General features: G+C 37.0%; 1 protein-coding gene across 3 annotated transcripts; it reads right to left on the bottom strand.

The window, feature by feature from the left end:
- Positions 1 to 28,000, bottom strand: IL15 (interleukin 15). Of its 3 annotated transcripts, XM_030239375.2 has the most exons (8): positions 27,849 to 28,000; positions 23,844 to 23,940; positions 19,092 to 19,221; positions 2,453 to 2,553; positions 1,947 to 2,028; positions 1,754 to 1,795; positions 733 to 876; positions 1 to 208 (listed from the first exon to the last, which is right to left on the bottom strand). In XM_030239375.2, exons 3-8 carry the CDS (start codon positions 19,152 to 19,154, stop codon positions 95 to 97), a joined length of 546 nt encoding a protein of 181 aa, XP_030095235.1. In that variant the 5' UTR covers positions 19,155 to 19,221; positions 23,844 to 23,940; positions 27,849 to 28,000; the 3' UTR covers positions 1 to 94. The 3 variants fall into 3 exon arrangements, with proteins under 3 accessions (XP_030095235.1, XP_030095234.1, XP_050829746.1); XM_030239374.2 differs by lacking the exon at positions 23,844 to 23,940 and having other exon boundaries at positions 27,849 to 27,997; XM_050973789.1 differs by lacking the exons at positions 1,754 to 1,795; positions 23,844 to 23,940 and having other exon boundaries at positions 27,849 to 27,998.

Genomic DNA, 28,000 nt, shown 5'->3' with positions numbered 1-28,000 from the left:
TTGCAAATTTTTTTCTGGTTTATTTTTGGTGAAAATCTAATTTCTCTGAGGGTGTTCACGTAAGAATCATGTTTCCCAGCTTATGTATTTTTGGTCAGTGTTTGCAATTCCTTTGTATAACCTTTTCAAAATTTTGTACAAATTCTGTAAAATTTTTTTCTTCGTATTCTTCACATTCTTTGCATTTTTCTGATTTTGTGGAAGCCAACTGAAAAAAAAAAAGCAATAGTAAAGCAGGATACCAAGCTATTCATTCTGATAGAGAATTAGGTTTTTTGCCCTGTTAGGGGAATAATTCCACTGCAGGTAATGGCTATGGAAAATACAAGTGGAGGCTTCCATGATCTGTGCAGTTCCTGGCTTTTTGAATGGAATCATCTTTGAGAGGTACATCGCTTCAGTGAAAGATGCAAATGATTGTCCCTCTGACAATTAGGATACTTTTCTGCATGTGTCTAACATATCTGACTGCAAATACTGAAGCTGCAAACTGTCATTTATACACACACATTCAAACACCCTGACATGTGTAAGCATGCATGTAAGTATTTGCTTTGATGGGAATCCTGAAAGGCTTTTTCTAAAAACCACTGATTTTTCATTACTACAAGCACATGTTACTGGAATCTCATTAGTTTTCATCCCACCATTTATGCAACAAAAGAGGTGTTTCTACTGTTGAGTAAACATTTTTGATTTGCCTTTTTTCCACACACTGTTGGTATTGCTTACCTTATTTTTTTCGAAGCTGTCATTTCCATTTTTCCATATGTTCCATACATCCTGTATTTTACTACAATTTTTGATACGACATTCTTGAATTATCACTTCTGTCTCTAAGAAAAAGCACCTCATTACAAGTTCTTGGCATTCTTCCTGAAAAAAAAAATGCAGTTGCAATAGTTTTATGGTTAAAAAGTGAATAAGCAAATGTAGGACATAATTTATTACATAATTTAAAACACAAGTATGATATAAGTGAGATGTAATCAAAGTAAAAATCAGCCACAAAGAGGCTGATTTTTACTTACTGGACATATTTTCTTACTATTCAAATACATTTGAATATCTGCAGAGATGGGCTGTATGAGCTAAGAACAAAAAGACCAAGCAGTTTGCTAAGATGGGGTGAAATATACTGTCTTGGTGAATAAGATAGGAAAATAATTAATTAGGGTAGGAACCTGGCATATAACTAAGCATAGTGGAATTAATTTAATATTATTCTTAGTAGTTTTAACACTTTAACTCAGAGACCTGAATTCAGAATGGGTAAGAGTGTAGAGGAAGTAGGTAATGCTCCGTTAAATGAAAAATGAAATTAAAAATGAAAAATGAACCCCAGAATTATTTTAGTGTTGTTTGCCTTGATAAAATGATTGTGAATCACACAATCACAGAATAGTTTGGGTTGGAAGAGACCTTAAAGATCCTGTACTTCCAACCCCTCTGCTATGCACAGGGACTGCTTTCTGTAGGCCAAGATGCTGAAAGCCCCATCCAACATGGCCTTGATCATCACTTTCAATTGATTAATTTAAGTAGCAGATGACTAAATAAGGATAATTAATACCTGCTTGCATAATTTATCATACGCATATTGATTAGAAAAAATATTTATTCCAAGGCAAAATATTTGATTTTAGACATGTTTATCAAATTAGAACAAGTCTACTTTAGGGGATAATTTCTAATAAGGTTATGAAGCCACCATATTAAACATTAGTTGTTGTCATATGTGAAGTTTACTTACATCCTCATCTGTGTTTGCTGTGTATAAACTGACATCAATATCCTACAAGAAAATAAGAGTTGGAATTATAAGCATTAGCTAACAAACAGCACCCCTCTCCCTCTCTAGCACTTCTTAGCTGACTGCAGCTCTAAATATTTTATTACGTTTTCTTCTATGATTATATGAAATGCTGACTGTTTCATGAACTTACTTTGGATGTCTTGATCCTTCTCAAATCTTCCAGAACTTCTGCCCACTTGCAACGACCTGCTTCTGTCTTTGGTACATAAGCACTAGAACAGAAGAAACACAGTGACCATTAGGCTAAACAGGAGGGATCTACAACGTTTATGCTGAAAAAAAAGACTCAGCATTTTAAGATATTACAGGTACTGTGTTTACATGTAAATACATATGCTAAATGTTTGGGGCAAGCAAGCATATTTGACAAATCATAAAATCAAACAGATACATAAAAACTGTATCTCATGTCACACACAGTATAAACAATGTGGGTTTTTTAGAAGGCCAGACTTATAGAACATAATGCAAGAGAAAGGTTCAATTACCTGATGTAAAATACTCAAAATTCTTTTAAAGTGTAAAAATAAAATTCCAAGTCCACTTTCTGAAGTGACTGAAGACAAGTAACAGCTGTGATAGTAAAAAATAAATAATTTGTAGTTACTGTCTGATTGACATTAACTTTGTAGTTACCATAGGAAGAAGATGATTAGTCCCATTCCATTCTTTAAAAGGCAAAAGCAATGGCTGTTCAGAAGCAGATACTGCAGACAAATACTTTTCAGGTGTGTTTTCTGGAAGACACAACCAGTGATACCTTGTCACAATTTGATTCCACAGAATTTTGCTTTAGTACTGACCTAATTAACCAATTTTCCAAGACTTCCAATAAAGACAAAACCCTGTTGTGTATAGCTGGAAAGACCAACTGATTTGTAGCTTGGAGAAATACATAATGACTTTACCAAACAGTTGGTAGAAAATCAGATGCTGAAGGCACACTGTGAAAACCTGAACTCATCCTGGGCTCCCTATTTATTTATCAATTCATACTGCAGGCTGCAATTTCATGGAGAGTCAATATTAAAGAACTTTAGTTTAACACCTCTCCCCTGGCTTCCATTTGTTACTCAAATTCAATTAATTGCCTACAGCTTTAACTCCAATACTGTGGCTGCATATATGTGAGACTCTACATTAAATGCATCAAATACTATAGTTATGTGTACAAATGTTAAATAAAATATTTAGATTTAGTATATACTTACATTTCTTTACACAGTTTATGTGTGTCTAATAGTGGGCAGTGATGCATTTAAGAATTTCCTCAGTGGAGTTTAGCAACTGGAAATAAGGAGAAGCTGAGAAAAGCTGTGCACTATCCATCAGGAAACATTTCCCTGTGCACACACAGCCCGGTAACCTTTGTTCCAAAGTCACAAACCCTTTGATTTAGCTGATAAAGTTCCCTCACAGGCTTAGGTTAATTATCTGCTGCAGTGGAGTTGTTTTGACCCAAGGTTTTGTTCCTTATCCAACATGCAATACTCTATAACTGACTCAAATGACATTTCTTTACCTGCAAACTTGCAAGTATATATTTTAAAATGGACCAGAAAACATAACAAAAGAAGATCTGGGCAGCAGTAAAAATATCCAAATGGGAAGTCAGTCTATGCACTATCAGGATTGCAGCTCACTTGCTGAAAGCCACCTTAATAAAACAGAGCCAGGAGAGTAATGATCACATGTGTGACAGAACTTCTGGAAAGTATTTGTAACAAATATTTGCTACTCTCTTAAATAGAAAATGCTTTACATATATTGCAATTATTTCGTTTCCAATTCCCAAAGATAGAGCTGAAATAGCATTGTTACCTAATCCTACATAAAATTTCCACATTCAACAATGGGATGCAGGGTCAGTCCCTTTTTATCCCCTTTGCTTGTCCAAAACCTGTTAAATAAAAGCTATGTAAATGAATGATACTGTGACAATCTAAATTGCAGTAAGGGAAGAGCAGGTAACATCTCCTACATCTCATCTTCTGAACAATTTCCATATGGAGGATGCTGTGTTATGGTCAGCCAAAGTAGGTCTACAAGCAAGGCTAAACCTGTCAGTGCTTCCACAACAAATGGAAATTGAAAACATGAGTACTAAACTCAAAATATTAAGTACTTATACATGTATATTTTTCAAATGTACGGGATAAAAAAGGAAAATAATTATTAAGTGCATGGATATGGTCAAAAGAGCTAAATCACTTTGCTATAGTATGACAGAAAGGCTTTCTTTATCCTTTTGACAGTTAGCATTGATTAGAAATTGCTATGGTATTTCTTATGGGTTTGGATTTTGTTCATTTGTTTTTGTTAAATCTGCATATAACATTCTTTCATTTTATATGCTAATCCTTAGAAAATATCCTATTTTGGTTGGGTTTGGGGGATTTTTTTATTATTAATATTATTTAATTGAAGTCAGAAGTAGCCTTATGGGAAAACTCCAAGTGTATTTAAAGAAATTTTAAACCTGATTGGTGGATACAGCTGAAGAAAACATGTTTTAACCCCAAGTTTTAAGAAAATAATTTATAGTAAAATAGAAATATTTTACAATAGATAAACATTTTTATCATTCTACGAGCTAGTTTTTATGAAATGAGATGAAGTGGCAACAAATTAAAATATGAAAGATTTATGATGGGTCTCTAAGCACAAAAACAGCTTTGTAATTTATAATTAGTGTTACGGAGCCTTAAAAAATTTATTTGAGAGGGAGGTCCAGTCCAAATGAATTGTCAAATTTATGCTGCAGAACAAAGTTTTCATGGTGAGGAAATAATATATTATGATATCTAGTGAATAATGGACCAGGGTTATCATTAGTTTGTCATTTGTTTCCTATTTTAAATAATTGTTCACTGTAATGACACTGAACACTGTGTTCTTAATGATTTAATGTCTGCATCTTTGGTTTTCCTAAATATTGTAGGTTACCTTTATTGTAATAAAATTGTAATTGCTAGTGTAAAATAAATGCTTAGATTTTAGAAGTAATAGAAATCTTGTACTGATTATAAATACGTAAAAAATATACTATACGCATATTCTAAAGGGTACTCCATTTGTTCATACAGAGGTTTCAGTGTCACCTGTATCCCCAACACACTCATTTGCAGACCCAATGCAGGGCCATTTTCTACTTGAATTTCTTAATTCTTTCATCCAAGCTATTATTCAACAACAGAAGCATTGCTAGTTGGCTTAGAAGCTTTTACAAATCATTCTCCTGCCTTGAACACATAATGTAATAATGTAAAAAATTTCTTTGGATAATGTCTGGTTTTGACTTCTTTGTGTAATCATTATCTAATTACTCTCTGTGTTTGTTACATCTCTGGTAGCCTCCAGCTTGTGTCCTGATAACTTGCTACACTAAAGATTAAAGCCTTTGGAAGGGAATATATGCTCTTCAAAAAATCAGTTATGATGTACACAATGTTTGGGAAAGGAATGCTGGTTTTTAATAATGAATTTAAATTAAGCATTTTAAGAGCAGTTACTTCTGAGTCATATGTAAGGTACAGTAGTATTGTTTTCTCTTTAAAGAAACAAATCTGTTAGCAAATGAAAAAACCTTTCTTTAACCAAGCAGAAACAGCCAATGACTTTGCTGGTTTGGCTGTCACAGAAACAATAATCTAAGTTGCTCAAGAGAAAATATTTAAGTCACATGTTATGGAAAAACCACAGACAGTTAAAATCATATGTTTCTGCCTAAATACCGTATATTTAAACATCTTTATTAATATTTGCTTATAAATGTCTCCTTGAATCCTTGAGATAAGATATTCATAAATAAGAACATTTCTTTCCAGGCTATGCCATTTGGTTCTATTGGCAAAGGTCTTCTCCTTTTTCTCCTTATTTTGAACTGTATTTTTATTCTTTATTTATATCTTTATTCCTCATCTGCTTCCTTGTTCTTGAAAACTAGAGACCAGAAGCATACAATGTACTCAGATCTTATGAGGGATTTAGAAACTGGCGATACTATTTTCAGTTTCTATGGGAAAAAGGGAACTACTGCCAGTGCTTTCTTCACAACTGGTGGCTCAGACCTCAATATGTTTCCCTGACAGAACTTTATGTCCACTTCTTTCAAAATCCTGGAATGTCCTGAGAGTCACCATTTGCAAAAACCCTCACCCTATAAAAAAACCTAGAGCCCTGAATTCTAACCTTCTTAATTTTTGATTACTCTTGAATTTTCTGTAACTTCTTGACTTCCAGCATACAGCTTTTTTCCTTGATTAGCCCCCTTTCTTTGTTCCCATGAGCAAATCAGCCTTCTCAAACACCTCTCTCTCGTAACAATCTATTTTCCCATTTCTTATTTTCTTTCTGTAGCACAATACACTTCTTGCACATTATTCATTAGTGTAATTATTTTAGTCAGTATCTTCTTCTCCCCTGTTCTAAAAATATGTGTCCTCAGCATTTTCTCTCTGGTTTCCTGTGCAGCAAAGTACTTTAAATCTTCTTTTCTCTGTTACTGCTGCAAATTTCCCTCTAAAATCTTACCATCACCTCCAGCTCTCTCCAGTCCTTTGGCATTTTATTAAGAAATGTCTCATGCATAAAGTAGGGGTCTTATAAGATCCGTGTTCGACATCATGTAGAGCTGAGTTTTGCACCCACTCATTTGCATTGTTGCAGCAATTCTTCTTCGGTGGTTTTTTTTTTTTTTTTGCCACAATAATTAGAGCCTCCTTTAGTGAACTCTGCCTCCTCCCCCAACAAAATCTCACCCTGTGGCTTTTGCTCTGCTATCCTCTGCTTATTGGCTCCACTAATTAATTGTTCTGTCCTCTTGCTCTAGTGCAATTACCTTCAAGGGGACAAAGTACCAAGTAACTGCACAACTAGAGCACTGCGTCTATTTAAGGTTTTGTATTGTGAATAATATTGGAGCTCCTTCTCTCTGCTCAGAAATGTACATAATATCAGAGCCTATAAGACTGAGAAGAAAATCCACTTTTTTCCCTAGTCTTGTACCAAAAGAACATTCTTTTCTATTTTTTTTTTCCAGGGGTGGAGCCATGGAGAGTAAAAGTTTCATGAACTAATGGAAGTGACTGGAAGAGGAATGGAGCCCATAAATAAAGCAGTACTTCTGAACTAGATAGATGTTTCCATATTGAGCCCTTAAATAAGTAATTTTGAAATCAAATTTTCATGGATTATGAGTAAGTTTTAGAGAAAAGAAATGTTCTTAGTGCCTTGTCAGGGAGTAAAAGCTGAAAGTCAAAGAAGATTCACTGAAGAATCTCTCTGCTCTTTCATCCCTAAGTTCCTTTAGGCTTCTTATAGGAAACAACCAAAGGAAAACAAAAAAAAAAAAATAAAAAGCCCTGAATTTGAATTAGTGTCAGAATGTAATTATTCCATTTATAAACACAGAGAACCATATTAATGTTCTCTGAGACAATAAGAAACTCTGTTGCAGATGCTACTCATATGTACAGCCCTCAAAACCCCTGCCAAAAATACTTATTTTACATCTCTGGTGACTTTTAAATTCCATTTGATGCCGCGGCTATTAAAGAGTTGCTTCCACACTATCATGGTGCCTGAATCCATTGTAGTTCACTTCTCCCTTCCTACCAGGAAATCTGCCCTCAAGCTCCACCAGGTGTTATTAGCAGCTCTCCTCCTCAAAGTTTTAATGTAAAGAATGAGCTTTTCATGCTTCTGTCTGGCTTGTACTTACTGAACCAGAAAGAAGCCAATGGAATTACTTAGGTGGTAAACTGAATCACATGGCTGAATGCTTGTCTGGCTGAGAGCCAAACCATGTCTTGGTTTGTTAAATGTTTAAGCTTTTATGACATTAAGTTCTTTCTTCAAAGTTTTGTATTAATCTAGAGTTAGGCTGGCTGAAGCATTTTTTCCTCAGCAATAGAACTGGGTATTCTTTAAATATGATTCCTGTTTGGTTACTTTCCTTTCACCTCTCTCCCACCAAGAACTACAGCTTTTCTTGGTTTTGTTGTGCAGTGGTGACATTGTTGTGGCGTACTATCCTACATGGCTTATGCTGCTTGTATCAGAGAAGTGTTAACCTTCAAAAGAGTATTCTCAGTAATCAGCATGGCAGGAGATTCTCTTAGTTTAACCACATTTTGCATTTATATGTTCTTTGTTTGCTTAAGTAACTGTTGATTTGCTTTGGCAGTCCTTCTTTCTCCTGTATGCTCCTGATAACTGGCATTTATGCTAGAGAGTGAAGTTTGCAATGCCTGTTTGAAAATTTTGCTGAAAGGTCACAGAGTCATTGCTATTCTACTCAATACCTTAAACATCAGAACATGAAATGCAAGAAGTTAAATATTTTCTTTTGACCTTTATTCTTTTTGCAAAGTGTGCTTGAGGCCCAGAGCTCAGACTATTGCCGTGTGAAGATGTGCCCTGTACTTGGCTATAGACCTTATATTTGCCAGGTGGCAAAATCCAGCCAGAAAAGAAAGCTAATATATACTTCTTTCTCTTTTCATCCTTCCATGTGATGTCAGTCTTTTCAAGGTACCAATCACTCCTCAAATTGTGAAAGATCGACTTAATATTTTCTTGATGCAAGGACATATAATATTAATGCTATGTTAGCTTGCCAAACACAATTGACACAGAGACTCCCTAAATTTTGCTAGTGGCAAAAATAACAGCTCAAATACACAGTAAAGAAAAAGTACAGAGTAAAAAATTCATTTGTAAGGCACAGATGGTTATATTTGACCATTTATCCCCAAATGACACCCTTCAGGATGCAATATGTATTAACTAGTTAAAAGGTCTTTCAGAATAAGGTCTCACAGATAAATAAGCAGTGAGAATAAAAAGAGATTAAAAATGTAAAGGGCATTAATAAAACACACAAAATAGAGCCAGAACTAAAGTTTGTTTAGGAAAATGTGTCCTGATCTATACATTTGCTGTTAGGCACTCCTTGTAAATAATATTTGTGGTATTTTTATCATAGCAACAAATACCCAACAGGGAATGAGAACACAATTATGGATTAAATTTCTGTGCCTTTAGGGTAGGATATTAACAACTAAAACAGTATTAAACATGTAAACTTGAACAGCAAAAAAAAAAAATATAAATTTTGTCATAATGATGCAATAAATTGGAAATTCTGAGGCCATAAAAATAGTTGCTACAGGAACAGCTGCTGGACAAATAAATCTCATCCTTAGCAAGATACTCAGCTTAAAGACTGTGAGTAAGACCATACACTGATAGAGATCTATAACATATTGTAATAGATAAAAGACTGAAAATAGCAAATCCAGTTCTCAAAATTGTGAAGTTGGACAGTATTTTCAGAGCTTTTTTAAAAAGAATTATAATCTATGGCCCTCTCTTACAGTGATAACTTTACTGGAATTTGCTGGATCCTGAATTAAAGAGGCATGATGCAGTTTGAAACATTCTCTTCTGCTCCTAATGTTCTTTAAAGTGCAGAAATAAATCCTAATATGTGACAATTGCGATAGCTGAAACCAATGAAATTTTAATTTCCAGACTTCTTGAGAATTTGACCAAAATATAAACCAGGGAAAAATAGATTCATTGAACAACTGAGGAAGCAGCATACAGACCCCTGTAAATAGATGAATGGGCAGAAAAAAATAGAATCAGGATTCTAAGAAAGAAGAACAAACTATCTCTACTACAGATTTATTTCATATAGGATAGGCATGAAAAAGGAAAGAAAATTTGGAAAACAAATAGTTTCTGTTTTATGTTCTTTACAAATCACTTATAAACAATAATGCAATAGGACAATCATTCTTAGTCTCTTGCCTTTGGATACAGAAGTGACTATTGGAAAAGCTCTAGTGTGTATGCTATGGAAACATCCCCCTTTCATGCAAATTTTGAGTGTATTTTTGTGGAATGTAGCCATTATGAGTTTGCACACTGAACCACTTTTTTCTACATGTAACAGGGGATGAGCGTGATACAGTAGTAGTGTATGTGCAACATCCACATTGTGGTAAAGCGTACAGGGGGGATTAGTTAAAGATCAGATTTCTCCATAATATTCTCTTTCAAACATGTTTTTTCATCATTTTTGAATGGTAAAGTCTTATTTCAATCTAAACAAGGGCTGATACAGTGTTTTATCTGCCTCACACTTATGGTCTCTATGTAAAAGTAAAAAGTGACCAGTGATATTAATAGCTGTGTGTCAGACTGTGTGCCTGAACACAACTCAGTTTTCTGAAGGCAGTACAACCCTGCTGTGGTATATAGGCTTTTTGCTTTCCAAACAGCTTTCTGCTTCCCTGCCACCAGAGCAAGGTACTTATTTCTTCTGAGTGGAAGCACAACATTGCAAACAATTTACTTTGCTGTCTTGCAAAGAATAGCCAACACATTTGGGTTTTGGCAGATACCTACCCAAACACCATGTAAGATCCTCCTGGTTGGTAATCAAAAGTTAGCAAAAATATATGGCCATTCACATACAACCTGGCACCTTTTGGTCTAAAAAGCATAATAGGCATTATGCACATAGAAACATGTGCCAATCAATATGCAGCTGAAGACAGTAGGGAAACATGAGTCTCAAGCTGCCGCCTGGCTACTGAAACATCGCTGACTATATGCTGGAATATGTTTAGACTTGGCTTTATACCCAAGTTTTATGACTGCATTCTCTATGACATGCTGCTCATAATAAATCTCTGGGCATTTCAGTTTGGGACCTCAAAGAACCAAGGAGCCAGATGACTCTCTAATGTAAACATTAATCTTTAAGGTTTTTTAAAAACTTTAGTGATAGCATTGGTTGCCTATTTCGAGAAGGGGAATGAAATCAGAACAAAATGTGGTTGTGTTACATCTGTCTCAGGTCAGAGTGAACATATCAGCACATTCTAGCTAGTTTGATAGATTACACCAACTCCCAAACAAAAACCAGAGCTGTTGCCAATGCAAACAACGCAAAATTATTTGAAGGCTGAAGAGAGCACAAACTCAGTCCAATGTTCCTTGTGCCCTCTCCATAGGACACGCAAACTAGCTAATCAGCATAGCAGAGTAAGGCTGAAATGTGCATGCTGAAGAATTTTACACTTTCCTTCCCTAAAACCAGGAACTTCCACATTTCAAAGCTTCTAAGCTCACTCATTTTTTCTCCTACTCTCCAGCAGTTGAATTTCTGAACTTTTGTACTAGACTACTGCTCCTGAGAACACTCACCTTGACATTTCTCAAGCTTTTGCAAGAACAGGTTCAGCAGCATTTCAGACCCAGGAAGCAAAATGTTCTTCCTAATTTTTTTTTTTTTTTTCCATTATGCATTCATGTCAGTACTGTATGCTGTCTCAGAAAGTTTATCTTGAAATTGATTAGGCTCCATTTAATGCTATTATTTGTTTTACACATGGACATTGAGCCTCCAAGTTGCAGTGTCTGTTTTTGTCCCACTGGGTTTTCTACCTTTTGATTTCAGAGCCTGAAGGACATTATTGATCTTTATCCTATACTGTATAGACAGCTAGCAACAGTTTTGCATCAGAGTGGCCACAGGAGTCATCTCGCTGATGACCTGTTTCATATTAGAACTTCTTTACACAGCTTCTGCACACTGAAAGGCCTGCAGAAAATCCTGCTAGAAGAATTATGTTCCATATAATGACATTTCATTAGCCTGTGCTTGACTCCTGAAGTACATACCTTATGGGTAATAGGATGAGGTTATATTCATAGGTACATGCTCCTGATGTGAATTGGAGAAGCACACAGAATTTAGGAATAGCAGAGCAGACTGCAAGCAAAGCTTGATGTCTCCAACTACTTCCAGCTGAGAATACCAAGGGAAGAGCATTGATACCTCCCTCATACATTGTTGTTTTCCAGTAAAAGACACTGCTTATAAAGCTTGTCAGATTTGGGGCTAGCATTTGCAAGTTTATAACTTCTCTAGCCCTTTTCCCCCTGCTCCTTACAGCATAGATAAATATTTGCTTTTTAATTAGTTTATTAGAATTTTATGTAAAAATTTCTTCTGTGTAAATATTTTTTCAGCTTAAATTTCAATTTTTATAGCCACTGTTGACTTCTAAACATAAAATATGATAGCAAGTAATTTAAAATATTACATTAATGAGGCCTCTTCATAATGTAGTTTTCTGAAGAGCACTGGTTTTACACGCATCTATAGCCTAAGAGAACATAGCTTTCTTTTTTTAGGTCAGATCAAGTTTTTGAAAAGTCACGATGTCACAATGAATAAATACTTGAATAAACATACATATTATTTCCAGACATTCCAATGGAGGAAATGCTGGTGTCTACCCTTTTCCCAAAAACAAGTTGGGTTTTTTTTTGTGGGTTTGGCCTCTTTATTTTTCTTTCAATTCACCAGGCACTGTGAGAACATTTTCATCATTTCAAAACTGAGCAATCTAGCTGAGAGAAAACAAATTTCTTCTCTCTTAGTTTTCGACTATGAATTACAAAAAACATGGGCTTTTGTTTACTAATTCTAGATACCTGGGAAAATGTAGTGTACTTTCAAGATTACTTTTTACACAAAGGCAGGAATGTGTAAAATGTCTCAGACCATGTAGCAAAGCTACAGCCCACCAACCCAAGTTTGTGGTCAGCTGAAGGGACAATAAATACCAGTTTATTATTCTATTCATTTCAGTAAGAGTGGAGCATTTATACTACTCAATTGCTTTGCATATTTTTTTGAAAAGGTGCTTCCCTGTCCTTCAGAAAATCTGAGGGACCGTGAGCAAAAGGAATAACTATTACTTTGAGAATGCTACGTTTTTTCTTCTAAGTGAGAAATAGCTTAGCTAGTCACATTTAACTCGCACAAGACAAGATTCAAATATTTGATTGTTATTTCCAGTCCCATTTCTTTGGCATCCAGACTGACAAAAATATTAAGTAAATTAAAAACAAGCCAAAAAGTTGTTGTTTACAATTTTATAGGATAAAACCTTTGTAAAAGCTAATAATCTGCGTGTATAACTGAAAAAATGGCTTAAAATATGGCATTTTGGTTTCTTTCTGGTTAGAAATGCCAAGTAGGATGTTTAAACAAAGATTTTTCCATTCACAAAAGTTTCAATTGGTTATATGAATTAGAGAAAATGATTCTTTAGAAAATAATTAAAGTATAAACAGAAATAAAAATTAGTTTTCATTACTTAAATGAAGGCTATTTTGTTTTCTGATATTTAAGTCCGGACAAAACAGGCTGCTTTGAGATAAATCATTCTGACCCAGGTTTTGAGTGATCCATACTTTTGATATGGTTTCAGCACTGAACTCTTAGGAAAGGTACTGGCAAAACCCTTCAGGTCCTAAAGAAGGCAGAGAATCACTTGTAGCCCTTATTGAACCATGTTGTTGTTTAAAAGTCACTTTTACTAAGTGTAATACAGAGCTTGAGTTCACTTTCAACACTGTATCTTGCTCTTAGTTTCAGTGAAATTATTTTCTTGTTAAAAATTGTCACAAGTGCACAGTACACAAATTTGCATTATTGTCAAGTTGTTCATCTTTAGCTGGAGAAAAACTACTAGAAAACTACTTTGTCCTCACTGTGACCAGTGTATCCTGAAATTGCACACCGTTTAAAATGAGACTTGAAATATTTATGTTTCATTTAAATTGTGCACAAAAATCTACAGCAACCATAAAATCTTATGAATCTTAGAGATATTTTCAGTTACATGAGGGCAGGAGATGAGTGGGGGTTTTGTCAAAAAAAAAAAAAAAAGAAAGAAAAAGACAGGAAAAATAAGGAATTGTTTCAAAAGTAGAACATGAGAAAAGTTAAATTTAAACGCTACAAAGGAAAGCCACACTTAGTGTTCTGATCAGCTAGAGACAATGCAAATGGCAACAGCAGGTACCTAAAGCAGAGTTTTTTAGCCTGGGTTTATGCCCACGCTTTTGAGTTCTAATCTAGATTTTCAGGTAAGCAACCATCCTGCTCCAAAGAAGTAACTTTAGTTTCTCTTCCATGCTTACAGTGGAATTGTTCTTGAGAGATTGGCTACTAAATCAAGTACTTTGCACATAGAACTTCAGCACTACCTACATAGTGCTTCTAAAGAAGATTCTTCAACATCCTGGAGGAGTTCTTTGTCTCATGACACATCTGCAACTGCATATCACAACTTAGTCTCTTGAAGTAACAGCATTTGGATGCTTCTCAAAATGGAAAAGGATACAAAAAAGACGAGGAAGGACCTTCCAGGGCATCTAAATATTGCCTTTTGACATCATGTTCATAGGAGGTGCTGGGCAGAACAGCTAAGTAAATTATACCACTGAATTTCGATTATGCCTGACCTTAGTTAAATTAGGACTAAACTTTTGTTTAGTCTGCAGTTGTTTTCTGCAGACTAAACAAAAATTTAGTCCTAATTTATTTGGCACTTTGAGAATTTTTTACTAAAAGATGGTAGCAAAAATGGTCAATCTTAGGATAAAATGTCCTCACATATTAGCATCAACTCTGCTTAGCAACAACTAAAACCTGAGTGTTTTTAACATTATTCTCATCTCAGTTCCAAAACACAGCATTGTACCAGGTACTTGGAAGAAAATTAACTTGATTCCAGGCACAAGTGCATGAAGACAGAAACTTAAGTCTAAAATGCCACAGCATACCTCACAAGCTAAATGGGCAATTTTACCTGCAAATCAGCAGCAGATAGAATCAGAAATCTTGTAGCTCATTCATATGATTCCAGACCTTAATGCTGATTTATTATTTTATCATTTCCCCTTTGCATTAGTATCATGATGCAATATGAAATTCACATAATTTACTACAAAAAACTTTAAAATTGGGCCTTTTCAGTAGCCCAGAGAGTTGTATCTTTGAAGGACTGACTCCACCAAAATATGCTTGAAAAGTCTAAGATAGTGTAAATTATGGCACAACCGTTCATTCTGAAGAGCAGCAAGGGAACAGGAAAATGGGGTTAGTCTCTAACTGTGTGGAACAAGATAATGAGGTGAGAAACATCTCTTTTGTATGAAACAAAAGGAGCAGAACTGCAGGCAAAAAGCTGTTGTCCATTAAATAATACTGTGTTTGTCTGGAATTGTAATAAAACAAAATTTAAAAGGAAAAGCATGTAGTTATCTGGTTTGTTTCTGTGGGAAATGGCAAGTCACAGGAGCAGTGTCTCTACTTGTATGCAGCTACAGATTTCTGGGAAACACAAACAACTGGTTAAATGAGAAAAATTGCATAGCAATTAAGGAGAGAGAAGAGCACAAATCATGGAAAGCAAGGCTCTGCTGAAAAGTTTGTTTGAATGTGATACAATGAGATGTGAAGAAAAGCATACTTAGGATTCAAGAGAGAGAGAAAATACCCACACAAGAATTCAGCCAAGACATAAAGGTTAACAACTCTATTTTGCAGAGTATTGTGAGACATAAATAATCTGGTGCATTGTCGTGTTGCAGGAGAAATAGCTACATATACAGCAGCCTTTTCTTTAGAAGTTTAGTTGGAAGCTGTCTGAGAGCGTAGAAAAGAGAATTACATGACAAATATATATTTTAATATAAACTCTACTTTTTTATAACTAACAAAATTCACTGAAGTAACTGTTATTTCTGTACCTGTTTTTCTTAAATCAGTACATACATATGCCACTGTGAGGTCCTTTCCTCCCTCAACCACTGTCTAACCTCCCCACGATCTCTGTTAGAAACTACTGGGGGATTGTGATTGTAGTCAGTCCAACAAAATCCCACATTCCCTATGAAATTACTTAATTAATCACCTGTCTTAGAATGAAGTCAAACTTCTAGATTGTATTTAGAGGGGGAGATTTTCTTAATTAAAAAAGTGCTAGTACACTGCCACTCGAAGAGGCTTTCATTTGAAAGTAAGTTGCCATGGTGACATATTTGTCTCTTTCCTCCACGGGGGGGGGGGGGGGGGGGAAGAAACGAAAAAATAAAAAAAGCTTTGAATAAACTTTCCCCAGTATAACTTCATTCAGGAAAGTATTATTTCTTGGCTTGGGTAACTACCACTGAAGCTGTGAAAGAACAGTCATTCACAAATCTGTGCTGGTCACTCATATGATATCACTCCACTACCGTGCCTGTGATTCAGTCAGCAGACAAAATATGTAGGCAGGAGGATCTCAAGAGACTGTAGAATGACCCATGAAAGAGACTTTATTTGTTATTCTCACTTGGGAGCTAGGGAACAGAAAATATTACATCCTTTTCTCCTTGGCAACAATCATGAAATTTGTGTTTTTCATAAGTTATGGAATGGTTGTTTCACGGTCTTCCTCTTGTTCCCATTACCATCTGGAAAACTTGGAGACAGAACACATCTTCATTCAGCTTTGCAAAAAAGGCCTGATTCCAGCTGTGGCTGGGGATGTCAGAGGACTGAAGTTAATGGAACACGGACAGGTGAAAAATCGCGTTTGCACTAGTGGCTCTTAGAATCAGTGAAGAAATACACCAGATGAAACATACATCTCCTCACTCTTTTTTAAATTTGTTCTCATTGCTATGTTAGTTTAGTGGTTTATACTAAAGAAACATGTCAGGGGAAAGTTTCATTCAGCCATCTCCTTAACAATGACCGTCTAGAACCACTGAAGAGCATCACAGCTCACAGACTTGCACCGAGCAGGAGCTTCTTCAACGCCTTGGGTAAGGGGCTATTTGTGAACCTATAGATTAACATCTCCTTTGCTTCCCTGTCAAGTTCCCAAGAATCAGCTACTTTCTAACTTTTTGTTTATGGCCTCTTTTTTTCAGGTGTATAAAGATTACCCATAACAAAGTGGCCAACAGACAGATTCTGTTACTCGGCCATTTTGGTAATGGAAGGCTGATCTGATTTCTGGGAAACTGACTGTGAACCTTGGTTCCCAAATTTCTGCTAATTTTGTAACTACCTGTCTGTTCTGCAGAGAGCGATACCTCTTTGAGCTGATCTCTGGAAAATGTTCTGAAACTTCTGATATCAGAATGTACTTAAGTTAGCTTTTGTGCAGTGTTTTAAAGGCTATTTTATATAAATAATCTCCATTGACAACAAGTGAAAAGATAGCTCATCTAGAAAAGCATCATATAGTTCAAGTCCTTAATGATTATTAAAGATTTAAAGGAAAAATATCTGTACAAAACAATCACAGAGTGCACAACAATGTATATTTATTCTTAGTGGTTGGAATCCATCAGTTTTTTATATTTTCAACTTCTCTGCACTTTTAATTCTTTTAAGGGACACAACATAGGTGTTACACCTATATGCTACATCTGGTCTGTTACACCTGTTTTTAGAAACTAGACCTTATTGAGAAGGATATTGTCTTTTTGTTTGTACCTTCATAGCTACATCATTCACTGTGTATAAATACAAGAAACGGGATAAAATTGTTAATTTAAGGGATGATAAAGTAATAGCAAAAATACCAAACTTACATATACCTTTAAAAGGGGTAATGGTATAGCTGTATTTTGAAATGTTCACTGGCTTTGGAAGCAAACAGAATTGCTTCCAGAACACATGAGTGTCACTATGGAACACGAAAGAACACGGACGCACACTGCTGCTCCAAGGTGAAGAACAAAAGGGAAGTTTATTTCCTGACTCCAACATTTATAGTTTTCCAAAATTGACAGTGGATTGGAGGGTGACAGTGCCACCTCTCCAATGCCACTGGGCAAACCAACAGTCCATCAAGTCTCTCCTCCTCCATAAAGGAATGCAAAACAATGTGTTATCTACAGACAGTGTGTAAGAAAGTTCTCCACAAGAATGTAAACATCAGAAGGCTTAAAAAATCCTAGAAAATCAGGGCGACACATGAGACTTGTTTTAATTTATCACGAAGGATGAAGGCATTTAAATAGGTAAGTCATAACAAAGGCAACATTAGTATTGACCACAGGGCAAAACAAACTTGCTTTCTAATAGTCACACAATCCTGGGTCTGCATCTTGCTGCAAGATTAATGGCTTTTTAGATTCTTTTAAGAGCTGTTGAGGAAATCCTGTAGTCAAAACAACACTGGCTGAATGTGTATTTGAAATTCTCAGTGGAAATAAAGACTTATTTGCTTGTCATGCATTTGATTTTTTCACAGCCTTAGAAGAGTAAATAACCTTAGGTTATTTACATGTACTACTGGCAATCATTGTGGAAGAACTGGCATATTCAAGACAGTAACTCATGACCTGCTTCCAACTTTCCACAGCTTTCATTGGTGACGCTTGAGTTCCAAATTTTTCTCCAAAATCAGGAGGTCTATATTTTCTTACTTTTAATAAAAGGTTAGACTGATGCAATCACTCTGGCACTTTGCTTGAAATCATATGAAGCTATTGGATAATCACTAATTAACTCGTATTTGAGTTCCCTTCAAATTTGAGATGATTAATTGGTTCTGTGACTTCTGTAGAAAAACAGCTGGAAAGCCAGCAGAAAAGATGAGAAAGACTGAGCATAGGACTAATTAACATAAGAATCATCAACCAAAAGAAGAACTAATATGAATAAGAGAACTATGTGACTTGCAGCCAATGAACATTAATGCCTCTCTTTGCTAAAATTCTATAAATAGTGAATAGTTTCAGTAGTTGTTGTGGTGGCTTTGTGGAGGTGCTATCCAGCCTCCACTTCTGGACAGAAGTGTAAATAAGTCTAATACCTCAGCTCTGTGTGTGTGGATCTGCCTCTTGCACAACCTGTTTTGGGACAACACCAAATGCTAATAATTTTGGGGTTGTAAAAAGGTCACCTGGCCATACTGCCTACTGAAAATGCAACTGCTACTGAATCATCTAGGAGATGCGTGAGGAACTCTGAAGAGTGCTACAGAGGCTGGACACTTTTAAGGATTTCTCCCCACAGTAAAAGAGTGTAGTAAATACTCTCTAGGATCAGGGATTTTGGCCTCACATGTTGTGAAATATCAGCCAGACACAGGGATTAGGACTGAGCAGAAAAGCTGGCCAGAACTTGCTGTGCCACAAATCAACTGAAAAATATGAATATGAAAAAAACCCAGACCTATTTATGGTGTAATAGTTAATTCTGGTACAATTGAACAACAAGGAGGGGAAAAAACAACATAAAAATTACAGCATGTAAGGATTTAATCTAAAATACTGGAGATGTTTACAAGCCTTAAATTTTCTTTATTACCTACTTTTCGTGTGGGGTTGCAAAATAACATTAAAACTTTGCTGAAATTTTAGAAAAATGTCATGTCGTTTAAGTGATCCTTACCTGACTCTGCAGCCTGCTCAATGCTCCAGCAGAGTTTTGTGTTGGCCGTGCCGTCCCCAGCATCCTGCCTGCTGGACCATTACTCAGAAGAGAAGCACAGCATCTGGATCAGGAAACTACATATTGAGGCCTACATGTGGGGGAAAAATATGTAAGTATAAAGCCACAATAGATTTCTGAGTGGCTTTCAGTATATCCATTAAGATAATTTAAAGCAGGAAGCCTCTTAAATTTTGCAACTTCTGCAAGTCCCCTGTATGTATTCTAAATTAGTGGAAAGCACAAGACAGACTTTTTGAAAAGGTTATTTTTCTTTAGATACTAGAATCCCATCTTTGAATGGCATAGTAGGATAAAGTAGGTAGTAGTAGGATAAATGGGGTTCCCCTGGAAAATGTGTATTGTCAGCAGCGGATAATTTTTGTGATTTCTCATGACAATCATGGTGACTGTCTAACAAGCTCATTCCCCTTTTTATTACCTTTCTACAGATGACAGAGTAAAATGAAATTGGAAGGTTTCACTTTTCTTTTATAAATTTTTTCCCTAGATTCCTGTCCAAATCTTGTTCAAGCAATAGATTTGTACTCATAGCAAGGCCTTGAAGAGATACAGCAGAAAATGAAAGCCTCTTGACAGAATAGCTTATTTGGACATTATAATTAGTATTTTTATAAAAGTAGTCCCAAAATAATCTGCAAGAAAAGAAATGTGTGAAGGAGGCTCCCTACAGAAGTTGAAGAAGTTCTATCCTCAGAGGTACTGAAAAATCAACTAAAGCTGGAGCAACCTGCTGTGATGTCAAAGTCAGCCCAGCTTTAGGTCGGAGGCGTGAAGAAGGGTCCTATATGTGCCTGTTCCAAATATGAATTATACAATGAAATTAGGCCTTGAATTAAAAGAAATGTTGTGGAGGATAGAAATATGAAAACACACACAGATGTGTGATTGCATAAGTATTGTCTTCTCGGAAAATTAAGCAACAGAGAATTTCAGAGATATGGGCTGAGAACACAGACTTTTTTCTGTACTGTTTAAGGCACTATTGCCAGTTTTGTAGCTGTTCAGCAGTTGGGTCTCAAATAAGAGAGTTTCACTTACCTGTATTTTGATCAAAATGAACTTATTGGAGCTGGAATTTTCTAAAATGAATTATTTACTCAGAGTAATAATTTTCTTTTAAGTCCCCTTAAGAATACATCACTCATTTCCAAAAACAAATTAGCAAAAAACATTCACTTCTTTCATATAAATAAAATGTTTTCTAAGTATTTAATTAAAGCTGTGCTTTGTGGTAGTGTTTTCAAGTTTGACAGCCTAGAAAACCTGCATAAACTTGGCCAAGTCCTGAGTGGCTTATTTTATTTGCATAGTTGCAGAAGATATTTTTTGGCATTGTGTAGGTGGTCTCCAGCAGCCTCTTCGCTGACATATTTCCTCTCAGAGCTTCCAAGTCAAGCAGAACTTTTTGTGTGTGTGTGTACACAGGCTTTCTACAGGAACAGCATTGTGAAGGCTTAGGGGCAGAAATAGTGATGCTGCTGGTACACAGAAGTGGAATTTGTGTTGTATGACTGGATGGAGAACACAGCAAGGAATTAAGACACAGTGGAAGTGAAAGGAAGGAGAAAGTTTGAGGGTAGCCGAAGTAGAAGGATTTATGATCACTAAAGTATATTCTACTCAACTTCAAACTCAATCCCATGCTCACTGCCTTCCCTTGAATTCATAATTATAAAAAGGTATTAAAACTAATGATTTCCTTTTTCTCTTACAGCATTTGTGAACCAAATGGATTGTTTTCACAGAGTGGACCAAGCTCCTGGAAAAAAACCCAAACCAAACCCCTGTATAAATGGCTTTGTTTGACCAAAAAGGTGTTGAGAAAAGGAGACACAAGGTCACAGAGAGAAAACCTGAGTTCAATGACAAAGGCAGCTGGATGCAGCCCTGAGTCTTCTCCTTGCCTTCATCTCCCCATCCTTCTGTGATTTGGGCAGACTCCTTACAGATTTTTCACAGGCAGCAATAATTTTCTGAGCTCTGTCTTACAAGAAATCCTCCCTTTTAGTTGTTTTGCACATCTGCCCCTAGGATGGGATGCTTCATGCTCCCCAAGGAAATATTTCTGGTTGCTATAGTCAGGTAGCTCAGATGGTAGCTCAGGTTTCTCCAGGGTAGATGTTACAGCGTGAAGAAAAATGTGTCCTTGCAGAGTTTAGTTCAAAATGGCTGCAATTCCTTGCAGCTGCACCAGGACACACTGGGGGCTAAAGTGAACGCAGGCAATCCTAGATACTGCTAAACAATCACTTAAAAATAAAAGTTTATCTCCAGGTATCACATACTGGGTGCAAAATAATGACGTTCTTCCAATATTTTTGCATTTGTAGAGTGAAATTCCTCTTTTCTTATCCTTTTGTATCTTATAGAGAAAAAATAACTAATCCATGATCAAGAAGAAAATCGGTAATATGCTGGTACGTGGCATATATATATACTCTAGCCAGTGTAAAATCACATTTCTTGTGCCCATGTAAGTAATTACTCTAAGATAGTGTAGCTAAGGCTGTAGACTTTTTTTTATTCAATAAAAAATATTGAAAATTAAATAAAATGAGTGAAAGAAAGCTGTAAGCAGTGAGGCAGCATATGTGAACCCCAGTCTGATGGCTTTGGCCATCATCAGCATCCAGTGTTGGTGGTCACTGCAGGACAAGTTTACCCTTGGAATCCCCAGGCTGAGAACAGGCACCGGTGCAATCCCAGGTGAGCTCCCAGGGCCACCCTCCTCTCACCCCCTCTGCTGCCCAGCCTCTCCACTGCATGTGACAGCCCTGAGTACAGCTAATCATAGTATCAGCAGTAATCAAACCTCAGGAATGTGAAGCAACAATTGACCTATTTACCCTTCCAAGAAGAAGCATAAAGAAAACCTCTAGGAGCGACACCATTGCCAAAGTGCACTGTCAGGGAAACAAACTGTACTCCTTGTTGTTCTGACAAAGGTTACAGTACTTGAGCCTTTGAGAGCCACTGTGACTTGCATTCCTGTGTTCTTATGAGCACACTACACACCATTGTTCTAATAGGTACGCCTCTTCTGTCTTTATTATTTTCATGGCATTCAGCCTGAGGTTAAGTTGACATTCAGCCTGAGGCAAGTTGGCTGCATGGCTTATGCTAACAGATATCATTCATTATTTTTGAGCAAGTGTGCTCACGTTGATAGCTTTTCCTCTTACAAGTAGGCTGGTGGCAGTAACCAGTTGCAGCTTTCAGAAATCAGGCACACAGATTCCCATAGAAAATTCTTTGGTAAGGGCTTCTTCCCTTACAAGAAAACAGACTGCAGTTTTGTCACTTGCCAGAATACATGCAGGCCCCGCTGGTAGAAGTGCCATAATTCTTAATTAGTCAATGCAGCATCAAAAGAGGCTGCAGAGTTGATGCCCAAATTTCCATCATGTTGCTTATCAACCAAAAAAGAACCAATGTTAATAGTATGTTAACAACATATTAACAGTTAAAATTAGTTTTAAGATATGTGAAGTAAACCTCATCACGATTGTTATTCTTTCACCAAAAATGGGACTTCTTCTATATATGTTTTTCACAAGATTTTTAGCTCAACAACTGCATTGTCCAATTTCTATCTGCACAAACACAGTCCATGGCAGACAGTGACACTACATAGTCAATGAGATCAGGTTCTTTCTCCAGCAGAGACTATAAACTTTCCTGCACTTTCCTTATTTATAGCTTAAACTCTAGGGAAGAAAATTACCAACACTCGACATTCACTGCCTTCTGGAAGACACTGCAGCCAGGGAAAGGTGCAGTGGGAATAATTTCTGACTAGCAGTTTAGAATATGATGGTCCATCTACTCAAAAATAAATTGCAGCCATTAAATTTTCTTCTCTTTTATTTTTACTTACAAAAAGACATCCTAATATATTTGATAAATTTCAGCATGAGTGGGCTGGATCAGCAACTTCAGTATAAGACTTTTTTAACTACCACAGAGTGCAACCCTTTTAGTCTACATATATTTTTATACAACAGCCTTTTAAAAGCAGTTCCTTGGTGGGCAAAAAAACTCCATCCACCTTTTTTTTGGAAGAATATTTAAGCATTGACGTTAGAGTTAATTGGTAAACTATTAAATTGTTCAGTTGTAACGTATAGCAGCTGTATCAACAATGACTGAATGATCACCCCATGCTGCCACTAAGGACCCACCTCATCTGTTATAGCATGAGGTACTGTATGATAATTTGTAATGATGCAAGTATCTGGTAACCTGCTTACAATAACTTATCAGCAGGGACAACAGCTGAATTATACAGTCCATCTCCTGATGGCTTCCAAATATTTCTGCTATTCCTCACTAATTTCTAAGGGAAATAATAAGTAAATAAATAGGAATCAGCTTCCTTATTTTACAGTAGTACATTGGTTTATAAAGGGAAGACAGAAAGCTTTTATTAGCTGCCAAGGTGACTATATTCTTTGTGCTCCCATCATGATATAAAAATTTAGCCCTGGCCACCCATAAATCCTGATGGATGATGGAGAACAGGCCCCAGGTTAGTTAAAGGATGTGGAGGAAATCCTAGATCAGACTTCTCAGAGAGTTGTGCAGACTATTATCTCAAAGGTGACACTCAGCCCTGGTCAAGTGGGATCTCTGTTTACACTGATAAAGTACAGGCAGCTTGGATGAAATGCCCTTCTCTTCTGGTCCTACCTTCAGGTTCATTCTGAGCACAGGATCACAGAACCAATCTTGGGAGAAGCACTGGACCGGCAAGAGCAGAGGAACCTCCAGTGTGCAGGAACCTTCACTGTTTGGCACAGAGGCAGTGAGAAGGTAAATCGGTATGGGATCAATTATATGAAACCAGAAGTCCTTTCCGCTGTGAATGAATAATCTGTCTGTGTAGGTATCAGGGGCCTCCAACATGGTTCTGTCCCATTAAACATTGGCTCAAAAAGGAGTTCTGAGCACTCATTCCCATAAGGAACCATTAATAGTGCTTTCCAATAGAGTTTGCTCTTTGCAGAAACAAACCCTATCTCCTTGTTTGTTAATACATCACTATTCATTCTTGGAATGAATTTCTGTCCTATCAAAATCTGTAAAAAGGGAATCAGACACCTCAGCTGAGTGAGAAAATGTCTTTACATTTGTGAACTACTATAGAAACAGTAGCTGATAAATAAGTAACTGAGAGTAGGGATTTCCTCCCTCCATTTTGAAGCAATTACCATTAAAATACTTTTGAAAATTAGAAAAATTTTAGAGTGCATGGAGAGCAAATGGACATGTTTGGGATGTTCTTGTTTTGCCTAGCACTATAATTTGGTGTAGAGAATTGGGAATGTATTATAATAATGAAAATTGGAGTTAAAATAAACACTCATAATGAAAGAGGGATTTTAAAGGTTAAGAGCACAGAAAAGCCTCAAAGAAAAAAAAAAAAAAAAAGAAGAGGAATGCATGCGTATTCACTCTCCTGGGTTTTAGCTCCTAGTGATGGTGCAGTGTTGAAATAGAGAGTATAGCAACAAGACTGAGTCATGTAAAAAAACAGGAGGAATAAAATCTGTACTTTTGTGCAGACAAAAAATTTGTTCCAAAAACTGTGTATGGGCTGCTGGGCTTCCCTGATCCCTGCAAGCAGCAGCACTGTGCTGGCCTGCAAACCAGTGACCCACTGTGGGTCACAAACCACACTGTTTGGATAGAACAGAATGTCTCACAGCCAGCTGTTACAGACTGCCTTTCTCCCTGCTGTGCTGAACTCTCTGAGCACAGAAAAGGGAAACATTCTGGCAGAATCCTGAACCAGACACTAGGATGTTTGTGTCAAATATATCACTGTCCATGGCGTGAAAGATACTGGAAGCTGAGGATGAACTTTTCACTAATAAGAAAAAATCTGGCATCATATTATCCATACTTCCCAACTATTCCACATCAGCCTGTACCTCTGTCCCCTGTGACCCTTCTCTATTTTCAGTGAACTCTTAGGCAGCCTTAGAATGGGTCTTGTAGGATCACATTTACAGGAAAATGGACATGTACTAAATGGACCAGCCTACCCTTCTGGAACTAAAGAATAAGGTCATCTTTGTGGATAAAAAAGGTGATTTGCAAGAAAAAAGAAGAAAGAGAAAAGTTGCTGACAGACTTGCAGGGGTGTCAACCCGAGTAAAATGATTCTTATAGCATCTACCAACGAGATTAAGAAAGAGACATATGCTTGCCTCATGTGCAAAGGAGAGCTACCAGTCAAGAGATGCATGGACAAAGCGGAGCTGCCAATTAAACAACGTGCGACTGTGCAGACCAAGATAAGAAGTAAATATAAACAATGTTTAGAAGCACAATAAACAGCTTTTTCTTGATTCACATTGAATCATGCAGGGTCCTTTGATCTCCTCAGGATCTGACCATAATCTTATTTTTCCCAGAGAATTCAAACAATCATAATGACAGCAAGACATACTACATTCATAATGCCATCATAGAATTGTTTAGGTTGGAAAATACCTTTAAGATCATTGAGTCCAGACATTAACCTGGGCACCACACCTATGTGTCCTTTAAAGATCTGTGTTGGCAACTCTACCACTTCCCTGGACAGCCTGTTCCAATGCTTGAGCACTCTAGGTGAAGAAAACATCACTGACCTTTGTGTCTTTTTTGCCATATGGATCTCCATCCCCTACCTTCAGTGGCGGAAAAAAGGAACTTGCTAGCACACAGCCACTCAAAAACTGCTGGGCTACGTCCAAGTTTGCCTCTAGTGAGCCTGATTTTACCACTTTCCCCATTTTAGTTTAAAGTTGTTTTGATAATTTCTGTGCAAAGATCCTGCTAATTTCTGTGCAAAGATCCTTTTCCTCCTTTGGGACAGGTGTAGCCCATCCATTGCCAGAAGGTCTGGTGTTAAGTAGACCAAATCATGATCAAAATCCCTAAAATCTGTGGGTGACACCAAGCTTGGAGCCAGGTATTGGTCTGCTGGATTCTACCATTCCTTTCCTGCACAGGATAGATAGAGGAGGGCGACACTTATGCTCCTGATCCCTTAACAGTCATCCCAAGGCCCTGGAGTCTTTAATTGCCCTTGAATTTCTTCTTGCAACTTCATCACTGCCTACCTGAAAAAACAGAAAATGGATAATAACCAGAGGGTTGTGCCACAGGATGACACTTTCACTTCACATCTTTAGCCCAGGCCCCAGGAAGGATGCAGACTTCCTGAAGAAGCCTGGTCTGCATATGGAGCTTTCTGTTCCCTTCAGAAAGGATCTTCTATGACATCAATCTGTCTTTTTTCTCTTTATGGAAGTAATTTTGACAGGGGGCACAGGCTAATTAACCCTAATTAGCCTGTCAACCCCTAATTAACTCTAGTGACACCTCCAAGCCTGATCGACCACCCTCCTCATTATTGTTCCATTCCAGTTGCAGAGCCTCCCACCTCATGTGCCAGGTCACCTGGGGCGCTGGGGCAGTCACAGATGAGATGTGCAGGAGCCCGCCAGCATTCCTCCATCCCGTAAGTCAGTGTGCTCTGCCAGGCAGAGAGAGAACCAGGAATCCCCTGTGGCATGCAGGGCCTGTCTGGGGATGCAATTCCAGCATTTTGTCTCTCTCACAGCCCGGATATCCCCATTCCCCGCGCCTGGCCCTTGTACCGGGGTTGCTCACTGCTGCTCTCTGGTGCTGGTGCAGAGCAGTAGATGCCCAGCTTTAACACCTCTTTTGAGCTATAAATATTGATTGTTTAGACTATGTTAATCTGTAATTATCTTCCTCCAAGACAAAATAACCAAGTGGTATGTTTCCATCCAACTGGTACGTGCCAAATTAATTTGTAACTGTAAATAGAACAACCTGAGAGACAAAGGAAGCACTTCACTATGTACTACTTGGAAAGTATAGCCAAATATGCTGTGAAAATTATCATCAGGAGTTTTTTCCACAGTATAAGACTCTCTTAAAAACAAGTTGCCTAAAAATATCTCCTTTATGCAGAAGGAATGGCAAGATAGTTGTTGTGCACAGGAAGGAGAATTTCCTATTAGACTTATACAGATAAAATTTTGCAAGTTGTGACAATACAATCTGTGAAAAATTTCTGTTCCCCACATCTTTTCCTCTTTTCCAACCTATATGAGTCTATGATTCTGTGACTAGGTAGAAAGTGTTATTTTTAACAAGACTCACCAGTGCATATGTTTACTCTTTTTTACCACTGAGTAAAATCTCTCTATAACACAGCTATCATCTACAGAATCCCTGTCACTGTTTTCAGCAAGATTCCACTGTCTGCAGATTTTCTGTTCTCTGCCTGCATTTAATGCTCTTTCAACTGTATACACTAAGAAGTAAAGAGCTTTACTCCCAAATTTTTGCCTCTGTCCTTGCTTTATTAACCAGGCTCAGAGCAGTAGCTTTTTCTCCTCATTTTTGCTGAGTGAACTTGTTAGCAAACAATGACAAATTTTCACAAGCTAGCACCAGTTTTCTCTAATTGCTGATTTCCCTAACACAGCAGAAATAAAGAAACAGGCACCAAGGGCAAGGTTAAGTACTTAAACTATGTCTTTCAGAAGAAATCTTACTAGACAGTTTTTAAAAGCATTTAATAATTTGAAGCTAAGCTCTAAGTTCCCTCATCTTTCTAATGAAGAAAAAAAGAAAACAAGAGGGTGTCAAAAGTTGTGAAATACTCACAAGTCTCGGAGTGCTGAGCAGCAAGTCGACACGACACAGAACTTAGGATAAGGTTTGCACAAGTGACACCAGCAAATGCTCCACCCCCTCCTCCATTCTGTTTTACTTTCAGTTGTTACATAAATAAATATGTACCTAATAAGGTGGAAGTT

The sequence above is a fragment of the Serinus canaria genome, chromosome 4 (assembly GCF_022539315.1).
Source record: "Serinus canaria isolate serCan28SL12 chromosome 4, serCan2020, whole genome shotgun sequence".
In the NCBI taxonomy this organism is placed as follows: domain Eukaryota; kingdom Metazoa; phylum Chordata; class Aves; order Passeriformes; family Fringillidae; genus Serinus; species Serinus canaria.
Note: the sequence above shows the minus strand (reverse complement) of the source record. Positions and strands in the feature narration are given on the sequence as shown.